The following is an 11,155-nucleotide window of genomic DNA, read 5'->3' as shown; positions in this document are numbered from 1 at the left end:
GCGACTCCGAATTATCTCTCGCCGGATGGACAGCTGTGTGACTGTTGTCACAGAGACCTGGCTGGATGAAAACATCCCAGACTCAGCGGTGGAGATAACGGGGCGCGCTCTGTTCCGGGCGGATCGGACGGCAGCTTCGGGTAAGAGCAGAGGCGGAGGTTTGGCATTGTATGTACACAATGCCTGGTGTACAGCCACACACTCTGTCGGCACATTCTGCTCTCCTGACTTGGAATATCTGGCGGTGAAATGCAGACCCTTCAAGTTGGTGAGAGAACTCTCGTCCATTGTGATCGTGGCCGTCTACATACCACCGCGGGCTAATGCTAAGTTAGCATTAGAGGAGCTATACTGCCTGATCAGCGGGCAGATGAACTCCAACCCGGAGGCGGCCATGATTGTGGCGGGGGACTTTAACCACGTGGAACTGAAGGCTGTGTTTCCCAAATTCCACAAGTCCATAAACTTTCCCACCAGAGACAATAACATTTTGGATCAGGTTTACTGCAATACCCCCGGAGCCTACAAGGCTGTAGCAGGTCCACATCTGGGCATGTCTGACCACATCTCAGTGGAGCTGATTCCTGTCTACAAGCCTCTGGCCTGCAGAACTAAGCCGACCACCAGAATAGTTCAGGTCTGGACTGAGGAGGCCTCCTCTGCACTTCAGGACTGCTTTGAGCACACAGACTGGAGTGTGTTCAGGGACGGAGCAGACTTGGAGGAATACTCATCGTCCGTTCTGTCCTATATTCAGTTCTGCACCGATGCTGTCCTCCCTGTTAAGACCATAAAAGTGTTTCCAAACCAGAAACCATGGCTGGACAGCACAGTACGGGCCCTGCTGAAAGCCCGGGATGCTGCCTACAGATCTGGAGACAGGTTGGCTTATAGCAGAGCCCGGTCAGAACTGAAAAAAGGAATTAAGCAGGCCAAGCTCCAGTACAAACAGCGGATTGAGGAACACTTCATCAACAACAACCCCCGAAGCATGTGGAGAGGCATCAGGACCATGACGGACTACAAACACAGCACTCAGCTGACCAGCCGCGACCCCACCCTGCCTGACACCTTAAACAGCTTCTTTGCCCGCTTTGACACAGTGGGCAGCAGAGAAGCTGTACATCTACCCCGACTGGAAGAGCAGTACCAGCCTCTCGTCCTGCAGCAGCACCAGGTGACGTCCACCCTGAGGAGGATCAACACCCGCAAAGCTACAGGACCGGACAAGGTGTCAGGCCAGACGCTGAAAACGTGCGCCGACCAGCTGGCAGGAGTGTTTCTGGACATTTTCAATCTGTCCCTGCAGTTCACCATGGTTCCTAAGTGTCTCAAGTCTTCCACCATCATCCCTGTACCGAAGAAGACGACCATCACCAGCCTGAACGATTACCGGCCCGTCGCTCTGACCCCAGTGATCATGAAGTGCTTTGAGAGGATTCTTCTGAGGTACATCAGACACTTCATCCCTGCAGACCTGGACAGCCTCCAGTTCGCCTACAGAGCGAACCGGTCAACAGAGGATGCTGTCTCCATCACTCTGCACACAGCCCTGACCCATCTGCAGCATCCCAACACCTACGTCAGGATGCTATTTGTAGACTTCAGCTCAGCATTTAACACCGTCATCCCAGACAAGCTGGTGCTGAAGCTACTCAAGGTGGGGCTGCCTGCTTCACTGTGCCACTGGATCAGAGACTTCCTCACCAACAGGCCTCAGGTGGTGAGAATAGGTGGCTCAACATCGTCCCCACTGGTCCTCAACACAGGCACACCGCAGGGCTGTGTGCTCAGCCCAGCTCTCTTCACCCTGTTTACACACGACTGCGTTGCCATCCACCCCACCAACACAGTCGTCAAGTTCACAACAGTAGTGGGTCTCATTTCAGACAACAACGAGACCCACTACAGAGAGGAAATTCAGCAGCTCACTCAGTGGTGTTCAGCCAATAACTTGGTGCTGAACACAGGGAAGACCAAGGAGGTCATTGTGGACTACAGAAGGTCCAGGAGGACGGGTCACACTCCCCTTCTCATAGATGGAGAAGAGGTGGAGCGTGTTGACAACATCAAGTTCCTGGGCCTCCACATCACGTCTGACCTCTCCTGGAATACCAACACCTCCCACCTGGTGAAGAAAGCACAACAAAGGCTCTTCTTCCTCAGGAAACTGAGACGGGCTGGACTTTCCTCACGGCTGCTCGTGAACTTTTACAGGGCGACGATCGAGAGCGTCCTCTGCCTCAACGTGACTGTGTGGTATGGTAGCTGCACAGCACTGGAGAGGAAACAACTGACACGGGTGGTGAGAACAGCACAAGGCATTGTGGGATGCCCCCTCCCGGACCTGGACTCTATTTACATAGGCCGGGTCAAGAAGAGAGCTGGATCCATAGCCATGGATTCAAGCCACCCGGGCCACAGACTGTTTGTGCCGCTGCCATCAGGCAAGCGGTTCAGGAATATACGGACTACAACAAACAGACTGAGAAACAGTTTCTTCCCCACAGCCGTCAGAGCCATTACTCCCTGCCGCCCCCTCCCACACATATCATAACCTCACATACCCCCCCCCCCACACACAGCCATTGCACTTGCACTGTCACATCATCTGCACTTTACCATAATTGGACCTGCTGCTTCTTCTTTGGTGTGGTTGAGTGCCTTTAGTTAATTTTAGTTGTATATATATTATTATTGTGTATTTGTTTATTTAATATTGTATTTTTGACTTTTTGCACGGGAGTTGCAATAGAAATTTCGTTGAATCCTGTTCAATGACAATAAATGCTATTCTATTCTATTCTATTCTATTCTATTCTAAGTAGCAGTGGAGATCAGCTGAATGTCGTCAACACCATGTCAGAGCTCCAGGGTCAAAGAGAACAATAAGACTGGCACTGGTCAGAGTGTCTCACTGTTCATTTACAAATGGCATGTGCTACATGTATGTATGTTGGTGTGGAGGTATTGAGGGTGGAAATAAGTGATATAAAGCATAACTGGATAATTTTTGAAGAACAAGTTTATTAGCTGAATCTGTCTGCTGACGTCATTGTGTTACTGTATCCAACGTTGTTGTAACGTTGCTGACATCTTTTGGGCGAGTTCGGTAGAGGAACCACTGTGCTAACATGCATCAGTGTTTCACTGACTAGTAAAGTGATATTTTGGGTGCTTACTGAAGCTAAATGAGTAATTAGAATCCTATTTGCTGATTATTTTCACCTGTTGCTAAGTCTGAGCTAATTTCAATATGTCTGTATTGTATAGCATTGTGCTGAATATTCATCCACTCTGCCTGGTGGAGGCCTGGGTATTACTTAACTGTGGAGTTAACTTGCCTTAATTCTGATTATTAATATTGATTTAAATATTTAGCTTATTTGTTTTTTTTATTTCCTTATTTCTTTATATGAGGTACAATGGTGTAGTGCAAAGTGTAACAATACGACACCTTGAGCTTATTGTCTGTATTTTGTTTATTGTAGGAAATAATTTGGTGATCCACTGCATCAGATCAATAACATGTGAATCCAGATTACACCTATTGATCTTTTTTAAAAGAGCCGTCTCTGTACTGTGGTTCATTCTAAAGCCAGATTGATTCTTTTCTAAAAGGCCAGTGTCATTTGAAAAAGTATTTAATTGAATAAAAACAATATTTTTTTAAAATGTTGCTTAAAAATCGTAAGTTGAATACATTTCTGTGATGAATAAAAACACGAGGATCCAGATTACTCTTCTGGACCATTTTAAAGGGAGTGGGAAGAATCCCATCTGAAGAGCACAATTTAATCGCCAGCTCTGATTGGCTTGATCTTTCCTCTGAAATGATTTGAAACTCTTCACAAAGAGTCAGCGGCCGTCTGTGGATAAGCAGTGAAGTTTGGGTTAATCACATTATTGATGGTGAAAATCAAAACTTTGGGAATTTTTTTTTGTGACCCCATTATTTTGGAAAAATCTTCATTTCTTGAATTTTGGACAGCAGAGTTGTATACGTTAAGCTGTCAGCGCATTGCTTGGTAATCAATTGCCAGTTTGTTTTCCCTCCGTTTCCTCTCTGCTTTCCTGCAGTTTCTTTTGAGTTTCTTTATATCTTAATTTTTCCATGGGCATAGCTGTTTATTAAAAACGTTTTTTTGAAACTAACGGAGCTCCATGCTCCAGGTTAGATTTCAGTTTGTTGAAAAATGGTCAGACAGATTAGAAAACGGGGAATCTTTGGCAACACTCTCAATCAAAGGATCGATCACTGCAGAGGGAAGATGGCGCCTCCTAACAGCTCAAGCTCAAATCAGTGACATTAAAAAACACTCAGTGCTGGTCGACACCAGAGACCAGACCAAAGGTCATGGAGAGGTCAGAGCCTGGTCCATTTTTACTTCACTGTTCTGTGCAAAATTCAGCCATTTCATTCCAGTGTTTTCTATCTGTAGCATTTAAAACCTGCAGGACACCTGAAGGACTGCTGAGTATCTGATCATTACTTGCTGCAATAATAAGGTCATCAACCCAAATAATCTACATTACCCTCCCAGTAAATAATCATGTTTTTCATTGCAGTAAATTTGAATGTTTCATTTTGCCAGTAATGTCTGAATTCTGATTAGAGCTGTATACTTTTAATTTTTGACTTTGCATTTTCTGCCCAGTGCTGCAGTGTAACTGTTAGTTTGTTTTCCCTCAAATGCAGAAGTTAGTGACCCGCAGCGGTTAGAGCAGTTAGTACAACAGTTAGTGGAGCAGTTTGTTTCATGGAGGAAACGGCAACATCGCTTCATGCTGGCAGCCCTCTCGAGTCAAAAGGTGTGAAAACTCCTTTACTGTCATGTATATTGGTTTAATATGTTTGGCATAGACTTATAAGAATGACTAGTTAATGAATAGTTACAGACATCTTGTATTCCAGCTCTTATGGTGGTGATATGTAGCTAAAGGAATTAAATCTCATAAAAACCATCAGTAAAACTTCATCCTGGTTTGCAACAACAGGTCATACTCTCAACAGTCTGCAGGTTTCTGCACAAAGTCATTATCAATAAGGAAATCATGCAACATTTTACTCCAATTTCGTCCCGACTGTTTCAGACCATGAAGTGACTTATTACTAATTTCTCTCCCGTCTCAGTCTCCACTTCAAATCCTGCAGATTGTTCTAAAAATCGATAGAGGCGTGTAAATATGACGCTATACATCCATGTGGTGCAATTAGAACAGATGTCATATCAGCAGTCGGGGACAAAGTCATGATAGTCGATACCAGTAACCTGAATGTAGCCGTTTGCTACATGTCCAGCTTCATAAAGTGTCTCAACTGGATTTTCTTTATTAGCAAATACCCATCTGCTTGTTTATGCAGGTAATGCTGATAGTGTCAGTATTATTCTCTGTCAAACAGCCCAAGGCTCTGATTGGGGTGAGCTCTTAGCCTCACATCAGATACGATCCTATAGCAACACGTTCGCTCGGCCGTCCTCACGTCTCATGTCATCCGTTATTGATCCGTTATTCTCTCTCAGGATAACCTTCACCAACGTTACCTTCACAAGTCTCAATCTTGATCTCCTTTGAGTTAATTGTTGTCAAATCTCAACGCTCTTTTGAGTACAATGTCCTCATTTATGTCTTCATCAGTCACTTTTTGCTGTGAACTTTACCAGCCTACTATTAAGGACTCTCCACAATTTGGCTTTTTCTCAACTCTGCGGTGCCTTTCGTCAGCGCGATGCCACTGCCCTCACACCATCAGCCAACTCCAGAACATGAGGTTTAATAGTTGAGTTGAAATCCTTAAATTTGGCGTCATGTGGCCTTTGACCTTCACACCGTAGGTCTGGGCATCGTCCAGCTGCTTCATGTCGAAAGCGAACGCGTGGTTCCTCTGAAGAGACATCAGCTCCGGCTTTTCTGCCATCATCCGCAGCGTCTGGCATGACAAGGGCAAGACTCTCATCGTCCAAGACTTGAATTAGTTCTGTGTGCGGGTCTTCGTTTTCAGTGCCGTCATCAGGTTCTCCTTTCGATAATATGGTGCTCTTCAGATCAAACATTGGGCCAAAAACTCATATTTCATTTCATCTCCATTAAAAAACAATCAGTCCCATCGGCTCCCAAACTCCTTCCTGGGCCCAGAACCTGTTGATGCTACCATCTTTAAAGGGCTGGAAATGCCAGCCAGCAATAAGATTCAAGACCTGACAGCACAACATATCAGTCAACAGATAACTTTAGCTGTTATAATGAGCGTCTATTGGCCCAAGCAATTACTCTGAATCCACCTACTTCCTGTCACAAGAACATATGACAAGATTTCCATATTACATAGGGGGGCTTGATGGAAATAGATTTGTTTTCTGTTACTTAAGTCAATAAGATGAAAGGAAACATGGCAGCAGAGAAGGTTTCTAGCAGATAGCATTAATAACTCGGAGAGTGAGAAAACTGCCTCTGGTTTCTCCAGACTGAGGAGACAGAAAGCTGCTGAAGCTGAGAAACAGCTTTTCAGTCAACAGCTGAGATGTTTCCACTTCACTATTTATCTTATGCACATGTGATGCTTTAGTGATTATTAATTTCGTCCAAGACCGTTGTTGAACTGCTCTAATAGCCGAGTGGCTGAAATGTTACACCTGGATGGGACAGGAAGGGCGTGGCAAGAGGTGAAGGCAGGATGGCAAGACTCTGAGGACATTCATGATGTTGGCGGGGAAATGAAAAAAGTTTTGACACACAACAACACAAATTGTTGCTGAACTGTTTAGCTCCTTCATTGACATATTGTTGAATCCTAACGTTAAAGGAAATCTTTCCACCCAGCAGAAAGTTTATAACCATCACAGCTCCAAACAAATTCAGTAAGTGCTGGTATTCAAACAGTTATTTACAGTTTTACTAATTTAAATAAAATCTTTGACAAGGCAACTTTATTCATACAGGACCTTTCAGCCAAAGGCAACTCAAAGAGCTTGCAGACACCATATATTAAGATAAAGCGTAGAATAGATTTAGATTAAATATATTTAAAAATAAAATAAGCATTTGGATATCTTTAGTGGCACAAATTTTATGGTCCCTACTGAAAATATATATTTTTTAATGTGCAAACATGCACATTTTGAGCAATTTATGGCACTCAAAGGCCAGACCAATGAACAACTGAGGATGTATGGCAAGACTAATGCATTGAAGAGCAACATTGTGATCATAAGAACAAGGAAGATCAGAAGTTTGTACTTCCTGGCTTCTTATATTCTGGCATTGTTGTTAAAGTGTGTGCTGCTGCTAAATACCTGGGACATAATATAACTGATGATCTGACTGATGATCAGGACGTTTATAGACGTCATTTAATGTCTGCACAAGCCAACATGCCGGTACGCCAATTCAGGATGTCTCAGTTAACGTGGCTCTTTAAAGCATTGTGTGCTCTGTTGTGCTGCTCACTTATGGAGAAAGTACCAGCAAAACAGTTTACAGAAACTCAGTGGCTTGCAATGGTGGAGTGAGGATGCTAGTGAGGACGCTAGTCAGGATGCTAGTGAGGATGCTCGTCAGGATGCTAGTGAGGATGCTAGTCAGGATGCTAGTGAGGATGCTAGTGAGGATGCTAGTCAGGATGCTAGTGAGGATGCTAGTGAGGATGCTAGTGAGGATGCTAGTGAGGATGCTAGTGAGGATGCTAGTGAGGATGCTAGTGAGGATGCTAGTGAGGATGCGTTATTTGGTGGTGTCCCCATATTTCATGCTGTATTACAAAACCTTATGTACAGATTTATGTCTAGATTACGTGTTTCTACAAATATCATCCTGATACCAACGGATGTAGCACAATGCTCAGTTAGGTTTAAGTCCAAAATGTGGAGCAACTGGCGATTTAGCCTCCCTATAAATCAGTGACAGTGAATTTCTGATTTCAATTTTTTTATGTGATTTAATTTTTTAAAATTGTCTCTATTTTCTTTTTTTCTCATATGGACCTAGTTGTGTCTTTAATAGAGCTGATAATGACTAGAAAATGAATAAAAGCAGATGCTCTCCATGCATTCATCCTTATTACCGTGTGATTTCTTTGACAGTTCGGTTTTGCTGCTAATGACACGGCTTCAGAACCATGGCTGCATCCACCCATGAATCACACGTCCACAACCATGAACCACATGGTTTCCACAACATCACATGTGATTTAGATGTACAATCATACCACTCTTTCCTAGTAGTGGTCTACAGCCTACTGTTCATAGTGAGTATCGTGTCTTTGGGCTGCACCAAACCAATATAGGCAAAAATCATTCAAATGATTGATGGGTTTTTCAACAGGTGGGCTTTTGCCTCAACAGCTTCACCTTGTGGTTTCACTGCCGTGGAGCTCATGGCCAAATGTCCAAGAGCTGGATGATCTACCTGAAACATCTGACAGCGGCTGACTTTCTGCTCTGCATCACCCTCCCCCTGCGCATCGTTTACTACTCCAGAAGCTCATTCATCGTCCACCTGCTCTACTGCAGCATTGGAGCCACTCTATTGTTCGTGAATTGGGCTGCTAGCATCCTGTTTATGGCATATATAGCATCTAACAGGTACCTCACCTCAACTACCAACCTGATTATTAATTTAGACTATTGTTTAAAGCATAGGTCCCACACGCTTTGCAGTTAGAGTAATTAACTTGGATAGACGGATAATCTGAGGTGGCTAATGCTAAGCCTAAATGTTAGCATTAGTACTATGGCTACTTTAGCTTTATATCTATATTGAACAAAATAGAAACGCTCCATGTCAAATATGTAGCTATTCATAGCCTAACCAGATCCAATTGTTACATAATTGCTCCATCTCTACAACCATAAATTAGGGATAGACAATAAATTATCGGTCCTTAGCTTCATCCTCCTTCTGAGCAAGAATGTGGCGACATTACAAAGAAATGTCATTATTTTAACTGTAAGAAACATGCAGTAGAGCCAGAACCAAGCTCAGCATCCATCTACAATGATTTTATAAAGGACTGCATTCACTTTTGTGTTTCATCCTGCAGAAATTCAGGTTGCTACAAGGTCCAGCATATCAAATGAATCTTTGTTCTTCTCCACAGGTACTTGAAGATACTTTATTCCCCGGGAAGTCACATCCTGATGAGCGCCAAAGCCAGCCGCATCATCTCAACAACCACCTGGGTTGTTCTCCTGGCCATAACAACACCTTACGCCATCATGATGCTGGTCAACGAGAAACATCATGATGATGAACACACTATGTGTGACCATCTGATCAGTGAACCTGTCAAACCACTGCACGTACTGAGTCATGGTGTTGCTTTAGTCATCTTCCTGTCAGGATTCGTCTCTCTGGTCTTTTTCTACTACAGCACCTCCCGCAGGGTGCTGCAGATAGAGAAGGCCCAACTGGCCTCCCCCAACTCCAAGAAGCTTATGAGGTCTCGCAGGAACATGTTGGTGTTGGTCAGTGTGTTCTGCTTTTGCTTTGTTCCTTATCACATTGTTCAAATTCCATACATCATACTTGAGAAAAACTGTTGGGTAGAGTTGTACTACATCAAGGAGTTTGCCGTTTTACTATCAATTTGTAACATCTGTCTGGATCCGCTTATTTACGTCTTTCTTTGTAAGGAGTTCAGGGCTCAGCTTAACCTGAAAAAAATATTCCGTACAAAACGGAAGAGAAACACGTCCAGTTTGGAGGCAAGTAGCAGTGGAGATCAGCTGAATGTCGTCAACACCATGTCAGAGCTCCAGGGTCAAAGAGAGCAATAAGACTGGCACTGGTCAGAGTGTCTCACTGTTCATTTACAAATGGCATGTGCTACATGTATGTATGTTGGTGTGGAGGTATTAAGAATGTACTTAAGTGATATAAAGCATAACTGGATAATTTCTGAACACAAGCTTATTAATTGAACCTCTCTGCTTCCATTTACCTCCAACTTTCAGCTGGAACAGATGAATTTCCTGCTGTGGACAATAAATGACTAACCTGTGCTGTTGGTTTCATGGGTCACCTGAGAGAATATAGTGAGAAAATATATGATGTTTCCAATCTCTGAAGTCTGCTTCAGTAAAGACAAAATGACGTGAGAAAATAAACTGTCAGCAAAGGGAAAGTATCTACTGCCATAGTAACCAAACATTCCTAGAAAATGATTGAAATCACGTTTTGTTAGAGGGAACAGGATATGTGAGAGTCGGATCAACCTGAGCCTCCAAGGCCAACCTACCGGCCAAGTAAACATGGCTTTTCCAAATTCGCATTTTGCAAGGTTAAGCATTGGAGATGCTCCATGTAACACAGTTTTCAAGACGGAAACATGTTCATCCCAGTCATTAGAGAACCAGACTGGAAGGAGTCAAAGCGATTGGTTATCGTTAGAAAGCCATTTAACCATTTACACACAGCTTTTTCATTAACTTTGCTGATAAAGGGGAAGTTGGAAATTACAGAAAGTGATCAATTTTAAAAGGTTTAAATTGTTTCTAGAGACGTGTACATACATATATATATATATATATATATATATATATATATATATATATATATTATATATTTGGCTGAGGGGGTTCAGGCCTATGCAGAACCCCCTCAGCCAAATTATCAACAAGACTGGCTACGGATACCGACTCAAAAATGGGGCCAACATCAGTCACCTCCTCTACATGGATGACATCAAGCTGTACGCCAAGAGTGAGCGAGACATCGACTCACTGATCCATACCACCAGGATCTACAGCACTGACATTGGAATGTCATTCGGACTAGAGAAGTGTGGTCGGCTGATCACAAAGAGGGGGAAGGTGATCCGCACAGAAGGAGTCTCACTCCCACAAGGAACAATAGCAGAAATAGAGGACAGCTACAAGTACCTAGGTATACCACAAGCAAATGGCAACCTCGATGAGGCCACAAGGAAAGGAGCCACAGCTAAATACCTCCAACGAATAAGGCAAGTCCTGAGAAGCCAGCTCAATGGCAAGAACAAAATCAGTGCGATAAACAGCTATGCCCTGCCAGTAATCAGAGGAGATAAAAGCCACAGATATTAAGACTAGAAAGCTACTAACCATGCATGGAGGGTTCCATCCCAAATCCAGCACCCTGAGACTGTACACGAGCCGCAAGGAAGGAGGCAGAGGACTAG

At 43.6% G+C, this 11,155-nt stretch overlaps 1 protein-coding gene across 2 annotated transcripts; it reads left to right on the top strand.

The window, feature by feature from the left end:
• The first annotated feature begins 4,702 nt into the window (after nucleotides 1-4,702).
• On the top strand, nucleotides 4,703-10,009 carry LOC129358979 (P2Y purinoceptor 14-like). 2 transcript variants are annotated; one of them, XM_055028277.1, is made up of 4 exons: nucleotides 4,703-4,812; nucleotides 8,082-8,245; nucleotides 8,323-8,586; nucleotides 9,102-10,008. In XM_055028277.1, the coding sequence occupies exons 2-4, from the start codon at nucleotides 8,117-8,119 to the stop codon at nucleotides 9,774-9,776; spliced, it is 1,068 nt and encodes a 355-aa protein (XP_054884252.1). In that variant the 5' UTR covers nucleotides 4,703-4,812; nucleotides 8,082-8,116; the 3' UTR covers nucleotides 9,777-10,008. The 2 variants fall into 2 exon arrangements, with proteins under 2 accessions (XP_054884252.1, XP_054884253.1); XM_055028278.1 differs by lacking the exon at nucleotides 4,703-4,812 and having other exon boundaries at nucleotides 8,157-8,245; nucleotides 8,343-8,586; nucleotides 9,102-10,009.
• Nucleotides 10,010-11,155: the final 1,146 nt, after the last annotated feature.

Source organism: Poeciliopsis prolifica, unplaced genomic scaffold, assembly GCF_027474105.1.
Source record: "Poeciliopsis prolifica strain line A6 unplaced genomic scaffold, Auburn_PproV2 SCAFFOLD004, whole genome shotgun sequence".
NCBI classification, from domain to species: Eukaryota; Metazoa; Chordata; class Actinopteri; order Cyprinodontiformes; family Poeciliidae; genus Poeciliopsis; species Poeciliopsis prolifica.
The sequence above is the reverse complement of the archived record's forward strand: the minus strand, read 5'-3'. Positions and strand labels throughout refer to the sequence as shown.